The 17,829-nt window shown below is 52.4% G+C and overlaps 1 protein-coding gene across 1 annotated transcript in view; it reads left to right on the top strand.

Annotated features, from left to right (window-relative positions):
- The window catches only part of RRP1B (ribosomal RNA processing 1B), a 39,702-nt gene extending 36,463 nt beyond the window's left edge, over positions 1-3,239 (top strand). The window contains exon 16 of the mRNA XM_050784421.1: positions 341-3,239. Within this exon, the coding sequence (XP_050640378.1) occupies positions 341-531 (191 nt within the window). The 3' untranslated portion in view covers positions 532-3,239. The remainder of the gene's footprint in view (positions 1-340) is intronic.
- Positions 3,240-17,829: the final 14,590 nt, after the last annotated feature.

Here is a 17,829-nt window from a genome sequence, read left to right as displayed (position 1 = left end):
TCCACATAGCACAGATTCGTCCCAGACTCAAATGCCTAGTTCACTCATTGTCCAAAACACCCCCACCCTCAATGTTCACCCTTCCAGGAGCCACCCTACCAGCAGCTCCGCTTGGTCTGTACAGGCGGCCTTGGGAGGGTGCGTTGAGGCAGGGGACATGGCCTCACTGCCCTCCTTCCCTCAGAAGGCTCCCAGGCCTGCTGTCTGCAGGGCCTTGAGATGGCCCTGCTTCGTCCTAGCAAACGGGCAGGGTTGGCACCCAGGCAGGACACTGTCCGAGCTGTTGGAGGGACAGCTGTTGGACCTGCTTAACATGGGGCCTTGCTCTCATTTGGGACAGAATTCAAGAAGACAGACAAGAGTATCTTGGTCAGTCCCACGGGCCCTTCCCGAGTGGCCTTCGACCCTGAACAGAGGCCCCTCCACGGGGTGCTGAAGACCCCCAGCTCGCCCGCCAGCTCGCCCCTGGTGGCCAAGAAGCCCTTGACCGCCACAGCGAGGAGACGGCCCAGGGCTGTGGATTTCTTCTGAGGGGCAGCAGAGTCCCTTGTAAAAGACTGCTTTTGTACAGAATACGCTATAAATTATACCTTTCCGAATGTGGGGCCTTTTTTATGGTTTTCTACGTTCCCGTAAGTTGTGTGCACGAGGTTCTGAACGTGCCCGCGGGCTGCTGCGTCCTGGCCCCTCTGTAGCGGCTGCGGGCGTCTTGGTTGAATCTTTTGCTACAAACCATGTTTGTGTTCGAGCTCTCCAGGATTTTACATTTTTGGGTAACCTCAGTGATTCCCGTTGGTGTGGGAAGTGAGACCCTCCCTGAAGCTGAGGAGAGCGCGTTGGTCGGAACTTTAAATCAGTCAGTGCTGTTGGTACATGAGAGGTGGAATTGCACTTCCTGTTGAGCTCCCAGTTCTGCGGAATTTGGTCCTCATTCCTGTATTTGCTGTACTAAGTTGGTTTCTGTTACTCTGAACAATCTGTTTTCTTTTCAAAGCATGTGGGGCTTGATTGCCATGTTCTGTGGGTGTTCGGCAGGTTACCGATGGGAAGATTCTTGTAACAGAATCAGCAATACCATAGTTTTTCTACATGTGCTCAGCTGGGGGTGTGGACAGGTAGGGGTGAGGAAAGAAGAGGCTCTGTGTTCGGGGGGCTTTTTCTTCTCCTCCCCGCTACCCGGTTTCCCTCCCTGTTTTCCTACCTCTACGGCAAGCCCAAAGTGTCTTCTCGGGAGGCCCGCGCAGCCCCCAGCTCTTACCCAGGACCCCGCCCCGTGCTGAGCCCTCTGCTGAGGTCCTCGCGTGGAGCACACTCATTCCTCCAAGCCCTTGCGTCTCTCTCTCTGTCCGTCCACGTTCCAGCCGAGTCACTGCCTGACCGGCTCCAGGGCAGCTCCCCATCTTCCCTGGAGGCTGCCGTGTGTATCTGGAGCCTGCGCTCCCGCTCCGCGACCTTTCCTCTCAAACGCGGAAGCGAGCGCTTAAGAGTTTAGACAATTCTCCTGTAAATTCGTGACAAACACGGGCGGAAGGCACTCAGGCTTTCGTTGGGGAAACAGAAATGAGGCCTTCTTTTGAGCAGCGATTGCTCGATCTGTTTGAGAAAGCGTCTGACCTGGGCCTGAGAGCTGGAGAAGCTGCAGATTCAGAGTGAGCGGCTGCTGAGGAGAGCCGCCAAGGCTGCGCGCCTTCTCCATGCTCCCGCAGCTCCCGCCGCTCCCGCCTGCGCAGCAAGAGGGCACGGGCGCACGGTTTGGGCTGGCATGCTGCTCTCCCAGCCAGCCGCGCTCTGCTCAGGCCTGGAGGTGAAAGCCGCCTGCCTCCCGTTATGCGCCCCATACAGGAGCCCCGGTTTTTCACCAAAAGCCGGCCAGTCCCCTTCACTGCTGCCTCCCAGCAGAGGGCCCCAGGTTCTCCAAGGTCCCAGCTATGGCTTTGGACAACGTGGCTTCAGTCCCTGGGGTTGCAGAGCTGCATTGGGTTTACCTCGGTCTCATTCGCTCACGGAGCCAAGGGCGGGTTTCACCTGGGAACATCAGACTGACTTGCTGGCGTCAAGAGCAGTTGACTCACTGATGAAGGCCCTGGTGAGAAGAAAGCACTCACTCTGTTCTTCGCCTACTCTGTAATCGTTTTGTCATGATGAGCCATGAAAAAATTAATTAACTTGTGCTGTTAAATCGTCACTGTAATGAGGTCTTACGTACGACATACCTGTGGTGGCTGCATGGTTTAATAGCTGCATTGGATAGGATCCTCACGTCACATTCAGAACCAAAACTGACACAGTGAAACAATTAAGGTGAGCACATATTTTTAACTTTTCTTTTTTTTTTTTTTTTTTTTTTTTAGTTTCATTCCTCCTAGAATATTTTTCTAACAATTTTTATTTCAGCTTTAAAGATGGGTCATATAGCCAAAGGGGCCATATGATCCAACATTGCTGAGATGTCTTAAGACATTCTAAGGCAAAACTGGCACATTTGTTCTGCAGACTGTTGCAGGAATGTTTCTTCCTAGCATTTCTATATTATCTGTCCATTCTGAGGAGCCAGTGAATGCCCCATAAACGCACCTCCTGTCAAAACCACGCCTGAGAGGTCCGGGCTGGGAGTGACAGGGTGCTTGGATTCTGTTGGTCCTTCTCTCATTCTCCGAACTTACTCCTTTTTATGGGTAAGTCAACTAGGTTTACAGTCCCTTATTTTTAATGCCGAAGTTTTGACAGCAGGAAGAAAACAATTTTTTAAAAATTCTCATTACATAGACACACAAGAATATGTCACATAAAGAAAATGTGTTTAGAATACCAGTTTTCTATTTAAGCATGATATTTTCCTAAGTAAAATTGCCAAGTGGACTTGGAAGTCCAGAAAAGAAAATAATTTAAATTAATGCTGGTGATCTTAATAATATTTTGTAAAATGGTGCCTCCCCCTTCTCCATGGTCTGGTCAGTTTTGCACAGTTAGGCGTCTGACTTTACAAGTTTGTTGTCCTTTCTAATTTTGACTGAACTGAAAGCACAAAGAAGACTGCACAGAAAATCTGGAAACAGTTGCAAGTGTTGGGAGGACGATAAAATCGAGCTGTCTTTTAACTTTTGTATGTGTTTTCTCCGAATTTGCTGGACTGTGCTGGCAAGGGCTTTGTTTACGATCAAATTGTACTAGTGTCTGCAGGGTTTGTCAGTACTCGTCAAAGCCAAGTCCAATTAAAAAAAAAAGTCTTTGCCCTCCAATTTGTGTTTGATGTTGACTTTCAGTATGCGCCAAAAACAGGCCTCTGGGAGCTGTTCCAGAGCAGCAGAGTTCGGAAGGTGTTGGTCGGGTTTGAAAACAAGACTGTGTCGGCCGGGCGCGGTGGCTCAAGCCTGTAATCCCAGCACTTTGGGAGGCCGAGACGGGCGGATCACGAGGTCAGGAGATCGAGACCATCCTGGCTAACACGGTGAAACCCCGTCTCTACTAAAAATACAAAAAAAACTAGCCCGGCGAGGTGGCGGGCGTCTGTAGTCCCAGCTACTTGGGAGGCTGAGGCAGGAGAATGGCGTGAACCCGGGAGGTGGAGATTGCAGTGAGCTGAGATCCGGCCACTGCACTCCAGCCTGGGTGACAGAGCAAGACTCCGTCTCAAAAAAAAAAAAAAAAAAAAAAAAAAAAAAAGAAAACAAGACTGTGGGTACCATTCTCTTCATCACTATCTGCTGCTGCCAGAGTCGGTGGGGCACTGCTCGGCGGATCTTCTCTGAGTGCTTGAAGAAGGCCTGACTGCACACACATGCTCATCATTGTGTCTAAAACATCACCCACAGGCCTGCGCTTGTGACGAGGAGTGGAGAAGTGCCAGTGTCCTGGGTGGAGATCCCCCACTGCAGCCCGGAAACTGAGGCGGGCACAGGGGGCTACAGCCAGGGTGAGGCGGGCACAGGGGGGCTGCAGCCAGGGTGAGGTGGGCACAGGGGGGCTGCAGCTAGGGTGAGGTGGGCACGGGTGACTGCAGCTAGGGTGATGCGGGCATAGGGGGCTGCAGTTAGGGTGAGGCGGGCACGGGGGGGCTGGTACCCAGCACACAGCCTGTTCTGGGTGTTGGCAGTGGGTGTGGTCAGTGTCGGGCAAGCAGAGTACAGGCATGGTGCAGTCTTTATAGGCACACGTTCCCTGAAACAACTTTTCCACCTGTACTTTGGATCCCAGACAAGTCCACACACTGAACAAGCAAGCAAACAAAAACAACCCCTGGGCCGGGCGCGGCAGCTCACGCCAGTAATCTCAGCACTTTGGGAGGCCTAGGTGGGCAAGTCGCTTGAGTCCAGGAGTTTGAGACCAGCCTGGGCGACATGGCAAAACCCTGTCTCTACATTTAAAAAAAAATACAGGCCGGGCGTGGTGGCTCACGCCTGTAATCCCAGCACTTTGGGAGGCCGAGGTGGGCGGATCACAAGGTCAGGAGATCGAGACCATGGTGAAACCCCGTCTCTACTAAGAATAGAAAAAATTAGCCGGGCGCAGGGGCGGGCGCCTGTGGTCCCAGCTACTCGGGAGGCTGAGGCAGGAGAATGGCGTGAACCTGGGAGGCGGAGCTCGCAGTGAGCCGAGATTGCGCCACTGCACTCCAGCCTGGGCGACAGGGCGAGACTCCGTCTCAAAAAAAAAAAAAAAAAAAATACAAATAACCAGGCGTGGTGGCGTGCACCTATAGTCCCCGCTACTTAGGGGGCTGAGGCAGGAGGATTGCTTGACCCTGGGAGGTCAAGGCTTCAGTGAGCTATGATTATACCACTGCACTCCAGCCTGGGTGACAAAATGAGACCCTGTCTTTAAAAAAGAAAAAAACCCTAGGGAAAGAAGGAAATCTGTTGTATTATTAAAAATGTCCAGTTTTCAACAAAGTTAAGACATTCAGGGAAACAAAAGAGTGTCACATACACAAGGAGCAGCAGAGAGGCAACAGGCACTGGCTTGGAGGGTGCCCAGGCGCCGGTCTTAGCAGACTTACAAGGAGCAGAGGCAATAGACACTGGCTTGGAGGGTGCCCAGGTGCCAATCTTAGTAGACAAACTTCAAACAGCCATTATTAATATGTTCACATCACTGAAGGAAATCATATTTAAAGAAATACAAGATGGGGTCGGGCGCGGTGGCTCACGCCTGTAATCCCTGCACTTTGGGAGGACAAGGCAGGTGGATCACTTGAGGTCAGGAGTTCAACACCAGCCTGGCCAACATGATGAAACCCCGTCTCTACTAAAAATACAAAAATTGGCCAGGCACGGTGGCTCAAGCCTGTAATCCCAGCACTTTGGGAGGCCGAGACGGGTGGATCACGAGGTCAGGAGATCGAGACCATCCTGGCTAACACGGTGAAACCCCGTCTCTACTAAGAAATACAAAAAACTAGCCGGGCGAGGTGGCGGGCGCCTGTAGTCCCAGCTACTTGGGAGGCTGAGGCCGGAGAATGGCGTGAACCCGGGAGGCAGAGCTTGCAGTGAGCTGAGATCCGGCCACTGCACTCCAGCCTGGGCTACAGAGTGAGACTCCGTCTCAAAAAAATAAATAAATAAATAAAAAATAAATAAAATAAAAATACAAAAATTAGCCAGGGAGGCTGAGGCAGGAAAATCACGTGAACCTGGGAGGCAGAGGTTACAGTGAGCTGAGATTGCACCACTGCATTCCAGCCTGGGCAACAAGAGCGAAACTCCCGTCTCAAAAATAAAAATAAATGAAAGATAATATGATGACAGTGTCTCATCAAATAATACCAATAGGTATTTTTAAAAAGAACCAAATAGAGATATAGATGTTAAAAAGCACAGTAAGAGAAACCAAAACTTCACTAGACTTGAGTCCCTCTAGTGAAGTTTTTATTTCAGTTACTGTACATTTGAGGGAGTAGAAGAAAGAATCAGCAAACTTGTAGATTAATAGAAATTATGTGCTTTGAAAAAAAAAAATTTTCTTGATGAACAGAGCCTCAGAAATGCAGGATCGCCAAATGCCCCAGCGCACACACTGCAGGAGAAAAAATACTCAATGGCCAAAAACTTGCCAGCTTTAAGTTTATCTTCCTTGGAGCGTGTGGAGTTTCTTAGATGTGTACACTGATCAAAAACGGCACACATCTAAGTAACTCCACACCCTCCAACACCCAAACACAGCTGAAATGATGACACCCAAAATGTTGAAAGACAAAACCTCAAAGCAGCCAGAGAAGAAGGACTCATCATCACACACAAGAGAACCCCAGTAAGATTAAGATTTTTTTTAAACCTGATTCAAGTATTTTTTCTGACTTCGCATCAGAAAAAAAAAAAAAAGGCCGGGCGCGGTGGCTCAAGCCTGTAATCCCAGCACTTTGGGAGGCCGAGACAGGCGGATCACGAGGTCAGGAGATCGAAACCATCCTGGCTAACACGGTGAAACCCCGTCTCTATTAAGAAATACAAAAAACTAGCTGGGCGAGGTGGCGGGCGCCTGTAGTCCCAGCTACTCGGGAGGCTGAGGCCGGAGAATGGCGTGAACCCGGGAGGCGGAGCTTGCAGTGAGCTGAGATCCGGCCACTGCACTCCAGCCTGGGAGACAGAGCGAGACTCCGTCTCAAAAAAAAAAAAAAAAAAAAAAAAAAAGGCTGAAGGCGGGGATGAGATACTCAAAATGCTGAAAGAAAAAAGCCAAGAACCTTTCTTAAATTGAAGTGAAATTCACATAACTTTTTTTAAATTTATTTTCTGAGACAGCCTTTGTCACGCAGGCTGGAGTGAGGTGGTATGATCTTGGCTTACTGCAACTTCCACCTCCCAGGTTTAAGCAATTCTCGTGCCTTGGCCTCCCAAGAAGCTGAGATTGCAGGCATGTGCCACTACGCCCAGCTAATTTTTGTATTTTTAGTAGAGACGGGGTTTTGCCATGTTGGCCAGGCTGGTCTCGAACTCCTGGCCTCAAGTGATCTGCCCGCCTCAGCCTCCCAAAGTGCTGGGGTTACAGGCGTGAGCTGCCATGCCCAGTGGCATAATCATTGTTTAAAGTGTACAGTTTAGTGGCATTTAGTGTTGGGAAAAGGGCCTGTAGGGTTCCTATATAAACTGGCCATAAAAATATGGGACAATAAGTTGTGGAAAGCCACAAGAGGCCTCTGAGGAGGAAAGCCTCCTAGTTGCCATCATGTTCCCATGCTCAGAGCGAGACCCGCTCTCTCTTTTTTTTTTTTTTTTTTTTTTTTTTTTTTTTGAGACGGAGTCTTGCTCTGTCACCCAGGCTGGAGTGCAGTGGCCGGATCTCAGCTCACTGCAAGCTCCACCTCCCGGGTTCACGCCATTCTCCTGCCTCAGCCTCCCAAGTAACTGGGACTACAGGCGCCCGCCACCTCGCCCGGCTAGTTTTTTGTATTTTTTAGTAGAGACGGGGTTTCACCGTGTTAGCCAGGATGGTCTCGATCTCCTGACCTCATGATCCGCCCGTCTCGGCCTCCCAAAGTGCTGGGATTACAGGCTTGAGCCACCGCGTCCGGCCGCGAGACCCGCTCTCTTATCTGTAAACACGGTGTTCAAGGAGAAAGCGCTGGAATGTGGACAGACGTGCAGGCTCCTGGTTAAGCCGAGCCGCTCCCACTAGCTACTCTCTGATAAGTTAAAGATACGCTGTTTGAGCACAAAGGAGATTCCTTTAAACCACTATTGCTATAGATTACGCCTGTGACATACCGTTTCGCCCTGAACATCTGCTTCTTAGATCTAAGTGATTGTACTCAATAAATAGCATGGACACCAGAGCTCGGTGCCTTTCACAGCCTCCATTTTGCAACTGGCCCCCTGGCTCCCACCTTTATGAACTCTTAACCTGTCTTTTCTCATTCTTTTGTTGCCACTGGACTTCAGGTACCCTACGGGTGGTCTTGAGGCTGGTCCCCAACATTTAGTATATTCACAGTGTTGTGAGACCACACCTCCATCTACGGCAGGCATTTCATCACCCCAAGAGAAGGCCTGCACTTACTGAGCAGTCAGCCCTGCTCCCCTTCCCGCCAGCACCTGGCAGCCAGCACTTTGTGTTTCTAAATATTTCAGGAGTGTGGACTCGTGCTCTGTGTGGATTAATGTTTGGCCAAACACGCCCCTGCCCTCCCGGTGTAAGGATGTCCCTCAGGTTCCTGAGAGACTGGGCTGACAGAGGATGTGCATGTTTCGTTTTAGAAGGTCCCGTTCCCGGCCAAGTGCGGTGGCTCACGCCTGTCATCCCAGCACTTTGGGAGGCCGAGGCGAGCAGATCACAAGATCAGGAGATCGAGACCATCCTGGCCAACATGTTGAAACCCGTCTCTACTAAAAATACAAAAATTAGCTGGCCGTGGTGGCACGTGCCTATAGCCCCAGCTACTCAGGAGGCTGAGGTGGGAGGATCACTTGAGCCCAGGAGGTTAAGGCTGCAGCGAGCCATGACTGCACCACTGCACTCCAGCCTGGGCGACAGAGTGAGACCCTGTCTCAAAGGAAAAAATTTTAAAAATTTATGGACAACGGCCGGGCGCGGTGGCTCAAGCCTGTAATCCCAGCACTTTGGGAGGCCGAGACGGGCGGATCACGAGGTCAGGAGATCAAGACCATCCGGGCTAACACGGTGAAACCCCGTCTCTACTAAAAAAATACAAAAAATTAGCCGGGCGTGGTGGCGGGCGCCTGTAGTCCCAGCTACTCGGGAGGCTGAGGCAGGAGAATGGCGTAAACCCGGGAGGCGGAGCTTGCAGTGAGCTGAGATCCGGCCACTGTACTCCAGCCTGGGTGACAGAGCGAGACTCCATCTCAAAAAAAAAAAAAAAAATTTATGGACAACATGGCATTGTCCTCAAACACTCCAGCCTGCATTACCAGGTGACATTCCTCTCTGTAACTACATCACCATGGTTATAGGAAACCAACTTAAATCAAGGACATCGTCACACAAGTTCATGTTCAAATTTCCCCCTAGTTGTTCTCAAAACATTTTTCCTCACCAGGAAATAACCAAGGACGTGCAGTGATTCTTGTCTAAAGCTTCTCTTCCAGAGCGTCTGCCCCTCATTTCTTCTAATATTGTATTCTTGAAAAGTGTGTCTCACTTTGACCCCACAGCCCAGTGGGTTACCTCTGATGGCACTGGGGATGGTCTAGCAGGGTTGTGGCCTGTCCACTCTGTCACAGGGACCCCTGTGTGGGAAGTCCTGGATATCCGACACCCCTGACAGGTGCTCAGCCAGGTGATTGACAGCCTGGTTGCTATGACAACTCCAACCTCAGCTTTCCAGCTTTCTCTGGGAAGGGATAACCCCCCGGCCCAGCCTCAGGACCCAAATCCAGAGCTCACAGGCTGGTTCCCCTGACTGGGGCCTAGTGCAGCTCAGGGCAGCACACGGGCTGGCGTCTTCCTGTGTGTCCAGGCGGGCAGCCTGAGACGGCCTGTTCTCACCCAGCCAGGGTGCTGAGCTGGCACCGTGGGGACACAGCAGACTCCCCAGAGCTCCTGCTTCTTTGCAAGCGCACATTGTCATCTAACTTTAGTCTCTACGCTGTGGATCTACCTAGGACCCCAGAGATCAACAAATTCCAGGGTTAGCACAGCAGGCAGCAGACACATGGCTGGTTTGTGCAGCGCCTGAGAATAAACTATTATTGTACCACCTCCCCAGCTCCATACCCCTTTTCTACAAATGACACATGAGCCAAGCCAAAGTTTTGTTTAAAAACATGACGCTGAATGCAGAAACATGACTGGATTTAGGTTTGTTTTCCGAGCCTACAAAGCCTGCAGGAACCAGGACATTGCTGCTGCCTCTGAATGTTCCATTCCTGCTTTGAAGTTCCCAGGGAGTCTGGAAAGGAGGGGCTGCCTGCAAAGCTGGAGAACGCCCACCCCCCGTGCCCCGACCAGCACGCACGTGCACACTCACATGCGTCAGCTGCAGCCGGCCGGGCGCAGTGGCTCCTCCTGCAATCCCAGCACTCTGGGAGGCTGAGGAGGGCGGATCGCTTGAGCTCAGAAGTTCTAGACCAGCCTGGGCAACATGGTGAAACCCCTACTCTACCAAAAATAACAAAAAATTAGCTGGGCGTGGTGGTGCGCACCTGTAGTCCCAGCTCCTCGGGAAGCTAAGGCGGGAGGATTGCTTGAGCCCAGCAGGCAGAGGTTGCAGTGAGCCAAGATCACACCACTACACTCCAGCCTGGGTGACAGACCAAGACCCTATCTCATAAAATAAAAAATAAAACCCCAAAAATGCACAAACAGCTGCAGCCAGGTGAGGGCTCCATCCTCGGACGCACCCACACACTGACTCACTGAAGGTGGGTGAAGATCAAGGAGTCCCAGGTACTTCTTTGATAAACATGCTTGGCACCCCCACTGAGTGCCCAGGCAATGCCAGGCACTGGGATACAGGCCAGAAAGATAACAGGGACTGCTTGGAGTCCAGGGACCAGAGAGGAGATGAGATGGAGGAACCCGCAACACCATGCAAGCCACAGCTGTCATTTTCGATTTCCTTGCACACTTTTTGTTTTGTTTTGTTTTTGAGACTGAGTCTTGCTCTGTTGCCAGGCTGGAGTGCAGTGGTGCGATCTCGGCTCACTGCAACCTCTGCCTCCCAGGTTCCAGCGATCCCCCTGCCTCAGCCTCCTGAGTAGCTGGGATTACAGGTGCATACCACCACACCTGGCTAATTTTTGTGTGTGTGTTTTAGTAGAGACGGGGTTTCACCATGTTGGCCAAGATAGTCTCGATCTCCTGACCTCGTGATGCACCCGCCTTGGCTTCCCAAAGTGCTAGGATTACAGGCGTGAGCCACTGCACCCAGCTGTAGACACGTTTTTTTTAAAAGAGAAAAAGAGGCCGGGCGCGGTGGCTCAAGCCTGTAATCCCAGCACTTTGGGAGGCCGAGACGGGCAGATCATGAGGTCAGGAGATCGAGACCATCCTGGCTAATATGGTGAAACCCCATCTCTACTAAAAAATACAAAAACCTAGCCGGGCGAGGTGGCGGGCACCTGTAGTCCCAGCTACTCGGGAGGCTAAGGCAGGAGAATGGCGTAAACCTGGGAGGCTGAGCTTGCAGTGAGCCGAGATCCGGCCACTGCACTCCAGCTTGGGCGACAGAGCGAGACTCCGTCTCAAAAAAAAGAAAAAACTGTCAGTCTTTTTAAATAATTTCCAAAATATAATTTCAACATGTAATTAATATGAAAAAGTATTGAGATATTTTTCAGGCTTTTGTTCTGTAGTAAGTTTCCAAAACCAGGCGTGTATGCTGATGGCCCACGTCGCCTGGCACTCTGGAGTCCCATGTGGTTGCAGCTATGATATTAGCCATGGCAATTCTACAGCTGAGAGGAAGTATGTCCAGAGAACAAGTTGGGGTGGGGATCTCAGTAGAGGGAACCGCACCTGAGTGAGGCACAGAGGAGGGAACAGCCAGTGCAGCCAGGGTGCAGGTGGGCCAGCCAGGGAGGGCTGTGGGGGCCGTGGGGAGGGTTTGGGCTTTGTCCTGTGCACACTTCAGGAGCCACTGGCTGGCACCCACCAGGCAGCAGGGGCAGGAAGGGTCAGAGGCCAAGACCAACCAGAGGCGGGAGGGCAGCGGGCCCAGGGCCCACACCAGAGCTCAGCGGGCAGGAGTGGAGGAGGACGGGCTTCTGGTTGATGTGGGGAGGGCCCAGGGAGAATGGGGAAAAGAACACAGGGAGGCTTCCAGAGTGTGTCGGCCTCTCTCCACCTCGTTTTCTGACCCACGTCATCTCCAAGGGCACATTTTCCTTCTGAGAAGAGCTGGGAAGCCAGTCAGGACCTCTGTCCTCACCTCCACTAACTTGGCCCTTGCAGGCGTCCCAGGCTTCCAGGGCCAGCCCCCTGGGGTTTGGCACACTGCAGCCTCTGACTTTCTCTCCACTGCTTCTTCAGAGCACACGCCAGAAGAGACATTGCCTCCACGGCCAGCACGCCGCCGCTGCCCAGCAGGCAGCTGTCTCAGGAGGACAGGCCCGGCTGCAGGAAAGGGCAGCCCTGGGTTTCTGGTGGGGGCTGAGGCAGGGAGGCCAGCCCTACCTGGGGGCTGGAGGTGGCATTGACTGGGGGTGTGGGGGGGTCCGCAGACGGCAGCTGAAGCCCCTTCTCTGCAGATTATGCTGCTGCAATTCCCTTTTAGGCAGTAGAGTCTGGGTGGAGAGAACGGTGAGTCACCTGCGTCTTGTTGTGATTCAGTCCCTGTGTTTTCCCCGAGGGCCCTGTGCAGGCGTTTTGTTCCTAGGACTCGGTGCCTTTCTGAACCCAGTCTAAAAATTGCTGCAGCTCTTTCTGGCGTTAGTCACTGCCTGGTGACTAAGCCTTCAGTCCGTCAATCTTTAAATCCTATCATTATTTCTCCACCCAGGTTTTTAAGAATAAAAGTTGAAAATGTACTGAACTGACAGCTACCGGATTTGATTCCTACTCGATTCGTACCTTCCGCGAGTGGCCCTGATCGCCACCGCAGCGCCACGTCCTGGCAAATCGTTCACGCCGACCTTGAGCACTCAGGAGAGGCGCAGCCCTGACGCTCAGCCCCGCCCCATCACGGGCTCCCTGCGGGTGAAAGGAGGCATTGCTTCTGTTCCCCACAAGCAACTGCAGGCAGTGCTATTTATTTTTAACACAGTGGAGTAGGCAACTTTATCTTCAATGATTATGTGCTGAAATCTGCTGATGAAAACGCTGTAAGATGGGCATGGGCAGGGGTGGCAGCCAGGTGTGTGCTGTGTGATAGCTTTTTCTGAACCTGCTGGACAAAGTCCCCACTCTGCCTGCTCAGTCCCAGTCACAGCCCCACCTCCCCCGGGCTTATCTTCAGTTCCCCAAACCTCCACGCTGTTGACCCGCTCCTTGGCCTCTTTGTGAGGACCCTTCAGCCAGAAGGCCTTTCCCCCTTCCCCCCTTCCCCCTTCCTGCCCAGCTCTGGCCCTGGAAGGGCCCCCAGACCTGCCACGTGGAGGCTGTTAGAGGCCGAATGTCTGAGGCCTCCAAATGCTTGTGTCGAAACCTAATCCCCAGAGGGATGGTATTTGGCGATGGAGTTTCCCAGAAGTGGCTTGATTTGTGCTGGTACAGTCACGATTTGTGCTGGCTGCTATAGCAAGCACAGTCACGGTTGCCTAGTGAGGAGACCTGTCCTGAGAAATGCACCCTCGGGCGATATTACTGTCGTGCTGACATCACAGAGTGCACTCACACAAACCTGGCTGGCACAGTCCGCGACACACTTGGGCCCCGTGCTGTAACCTGCTTCTCCCAGGCTACACACCTGCAGAGCATGTCACTGCACCAAAAACTGTGGGCCGCTGTGACACAGCGGTGGGCCCTTGTGTATCTAAATACGAAAAAGGTGTAAAAAATAAAGTGCCGGCCGGGCGCGGTGGCTCAAGCCTGTAATCCCAGCACTTTGGGAGGCCGAGACGGGCGGATCACGAGGTCAGGAGATCGAGACCATCCTGGCGAACACAGTGAAACCCCATCTCTACTAAAAAAATACAAAAAACTAGCCGGGCGAGGTGGCGGGAGCCTGTAGTCCCAGCTACTCAGGAGGCTGAGGCAGGAGAATGGCGTAAACCCGGGAGGCGGAGCTTGCAGTGAGCTGAGATCTGGCCACTGCACTCCAGCCTGGGCGGCAGAGCAAGACTCCGTCTCAACAACAACAAAAAAATAAAAATAAAAAAATAAAGTGCCAGCCAGGCACAGTGGCTCACACTGTAATCCCAACACTTTGGGAGGCCAAGGTGGGCGGATCACAAGGTCAAGAGTTCGAGACCAGCCTGGCCAACATGGTGAAACCCCGTCTCTACTAAAAATACAAAAATTAGCTGGGCATGGTGGCGCACGCCTGTAATCCCAGCTACTGAGGCTGAGGCAGGAGAATCACTTGAACCTGGAAGGCGGAGGTTGCAGTGAGCCAAGATCACACTACTGCACTCCAGCCTGGGCAACAGAGTGAGACTCTGTCTCAAAAAAAGAGAGAGAGAAATAAAATGTTCTTCAACAAACAAAAACTCACTCAGGGAATTTGTTATCAGTAGACCAACCTTGTAAGAAATGTTAAAAGGAGGCCGGGTGCGGTGGCTCACGCCTGTAATCCCAGCACTATTGGGAGGCCGAGGTGGGTGGATCACCTGAGGTCGGGAGTTCAAGACCAGCCTGACCAACGTGGAGAAACGCCGTCTCTACTAAAAATACAAAATTAGCCAGGCATGGTGGTGCATGCCTGTAATGCTAGCTACTCGGGAGGCTGAGGCAGGAGAATCGCTTGAACCGAGGAGGCGGAGGTTGCGGTTAGCCGAGATCGCACCATTGCACTCTAGCCTGGGCAAAAAGAGCGAAACTCCGTCTCAAAAAAAAAAAAAAAGAAATGTTAAAAGGAGTGCTCCCTGGGCGGTGACCCTTAGAAACATTTCTTAGTGTTTTCTCCCCCGGCCCCTTACCTGAGACAGAAATAAAGGTTAGAGGTGTCTTGAGTTATCTGAGAGACAAGCAGCAGACGGAAGGAGCCGTGCGTGCTCACTTGCCTGCAAAACGTCACAGAGCCCCTGGCTCTGACTGTGCGGCTCTCCAGACAGATGCTTTGAAGACAAAATAGGATGGAGCACATGGTGCCCATGTCTCTTGCCTGAGTCACCACATTCTTTAAAAGATAGGCTGGGCGCGGTGGCTCACGCCTGTAATCCCAGCACTTTGGGAGGCCGAGCCCTCCTGGCTAACACGGTGAAACCCCATCTCTACTAAATATACAAAAAGTTAGCCGGGCGTGGTGGCATGCACCCATAGTCCCAGCTACGTGGGAGGCTGAGGCAGGAGAATGGCGTGAACCCGGGAGGCAGAGCTTGCAGTGAGCCAAGATCGCGCCACTGCACTCCAGCCTCGGTGACAGAGACTCCATCTCAAAACAAAACAAAACCCTAAAGAAGAGGCACCTGAGCCGCTTGCTTGAGCCTGCTCCCACACTGAAGTGTCTTCAGTAAATCTGTGCTTTCCTTGCTCCTCCTGTTTCTTTCTCTTTCATGGCTTGGCTCTTTTGTTACTTTGCACATTTTGTTCAATTCTTTGTTCAACATGCCAAGAACCTGGACAACTCTATCAGGTAACAGAAGGTGGCTGGGAGCCTGCGGGAACGTTGTTCCCTGAGACAAAGTAGCTGGCGATTCTCTCCAGAACGCGGTGACACAGCCAGACAGGAACTGCTGCCGCTGCCGTGGCCACAGGTCTTGCTTGTGCACCAGTGGCAAGATGAAGATGGTCTCATCCAAACTTATCACCAGCACAGCCATGCACGCCACAAAGCAGACACCCCTGAGGGGAGCGCTGATGGCCGTGGCCGGCAGTGTGTCGCGCACAAGGATCGGGCAGACTGGGTAGCGCAAGAGGAGGGTGATCTTGAAGGAGAACCTCTCGCCACTGTCGGGGGCCAGGTGGGAGCCCATGATGTCCATGACGGTGAGGAAGACGAGGGGCAGCAGCAGGCCGACCACACAGAGGACGGCCACCGGCGATGACCACGCAGGACCTCACTCCTACACAGCAGGCACTGACTCCACGATGAACTCCGGGAAGCAGGGCGGCACCCCAGCAGCTCCCATGCTCCCCGGTTCGTAAAGACGCTCCTGTCAAACTTCCCCTTTTCTGGCAAGCGCCACAGGGAGATGCTGATTTCACGGACGATGTGGGGCGGCTGCTGAAGGTCAGCGAGCAGCTCGGACATCGAAGGGGAAGTTACAGACGTCAAGGCTACAGGCGGCCACTACCTGGAGGGGCTTGTAGTTCCGGACCTCACCTTGATACCGGATGTACACGTACGGGGTATTTGGAGACTCCCACGTCCACAGACTCATTGATGAGAGTGTCTGGGACCCACATCTGTGAGGATGGAAAACTTGGTGATGTCCAAGTCATCAGGATTCCACTGGAGAAACTCACCAGTCCAGCACTGCCAGGGCCAGATTCTGGGTCAGTGGCCGGTACCTGCTTTTTCTCATCCCTGCTGAGGATGGTGTAGACCACGGGTGTCCAGTCTTTTGGCTTCCCTGGCCCACATTGGAAGAAGTGTCTTGAGCCACCTATAGAATACACTAACATTAATAATACTAATGGACTAAAAAAAAAATCACAGTAAAATCTCATAAATTTTTTAATAAAGTTTATGAATTTGTGTTGGGCCACATTCGAAGCTGTCTTGCACTGCAGGTTGGACAAGCTTGGCGTAGGCAGTGACGTCAGTGATACGGCATTGGCTTCCTCCAGTCCCGCACCGGCCACCCGCCCGTCGTAATTGGCCAGAAGGTCATCTGACAGCCTCAGCAGAGCCAGCCTTGTGGTGTTTTGGCCCTGCCGGCCGCCCTTTGCCTGGAATTCTGGTGGAGGGGAGGGAGGGGTCTCTGAATAGCTTTGATCCTGGTTGAATCTGAGAATGCAAAACTCGGGAGCACCAAGGGCCAACTGCAGTTACTTACCCTTCCCCAAGCACTGCGGATTTTTCTCCACCCTTCTGTGCTAGAACCTGGTGGGGCTTCAGCAGGTAAAATGTATGGAAGGAAGCGTGCCCCTCTACAAGGCTGGGCCCCCAGAGGGTTTTAACCCTCAGGCTAGCCAGGGGCAGCCTCCAGCAACTTGTCAGTTATGGTTTAAAAGTTCCCACCAGTGCCGGGCGCGGTGGCTCATGCCTGTAATCCCAGCACTTTGGGAGGCCGAGACGGGCGGATCATGAGGTCAGGAGATCGAGACCATCCTGGTTAACATGGTGAAACCCTGTCTCTACTAAAAAATACAAAAAACTAGCCGGGCGAGGTGGCGGATGCCTGTAGTCCCAGCTACTCGGGAGGCTGAGGCAGGAGAATGGCGTAAACCCGGGAGGCGGAGCTTGCAGTGAGCTGAGATCCGGCCACTGCACTCCAGCCTGGGTGACAGAGCAAGACTCCGTCTCAAAAAAAAAAAAAAGTTCCCACCAGTTCCGGGCTCCAGAGGGGTGTCGCCCACTGCAGATCTGGGCTGTGACTCTGCTCACCTGTCTCCCCAGATCTAAAGGGTGGCATGTGTCATGTGACCTCAGTGCTCTAACGGATCTAAGAAAAGTCCTTGATTTTAAGTTATTTTTTTTTTTTTTTTTTTTTTTTTGTTTTTTTGAGACGGAGTCTCGCTCTGTCGCCCAGGCTGGAGTGCAGTGTCGTGATCTCGGCTCACTGCAAGCTCCGCCTCCTGGGTTTACGCCATTCTCCTGCCTCAGCCTCCTGAGTAGCTGGGACTACAGGCGCCCGCCACCGCGCCCGGCTAATTTTTTGTATTTTTAGTAGAGATGGGGTTTCACCGTGGTCTCGATCTCCTGACCTTGTGATCCGCCCGCCTCGGCCTCCCAAAGTGCTGGGATTACAGGCGTGAGCCACCGCGCCCGGCCTAAGTTATTTTTTTTCTTGCTGTCAGGCCAGTAGTAAGAAATTCCGGCCAGGCACAGTGGCTCATGCCTGTAATCCCAGAACTTTGGGAGGCTGAGGTGGGCAGATCACCTGAGGTCAGGAGTTGGAGACCAGCCTGACCAACATGGTGAAACCCTGTCTCTACTAAAAATACAAAATTAGCCAGGTGTAGTGGCACGTGCCTGTAATCACAGCTACTTAGGAGGCTGAAGCAGGAGAATCACTTGAACCTGGGAGGTGGAGGTTGAGTTTGCTGCGGCTGCCATAAGAAAGTACCACTGCTGAGTGGTTTAAACAACAGAAATGCATTTTCTGACGGTTCTGGAGGCCAGAGTATAACATAAAGGCATCAGCAAGGTTGGTGCCTTCTGAGGGCTGTGAG

The sequence above is a fragment of the Macaca thibetana genome, chromosome 3 (genome assembly GCF_024542745.1).
Source record: "Macaca thibetana thibetana isolate TM-01 chromosome 3, ASM2454274v1, whole genome shotgun sequence".
NCBI classification, from domain to species: Eukaryota; Metazoa; Chordata; class Mammalia; order Primates; family Cercopithecidae; genus Macaca; species Macaca thibetana.
The sequence above is the reverse complement of the archived record's forward strand: the minus strand, read 5'-3'. Positions and strand labels throughout refer to the sequence as shown.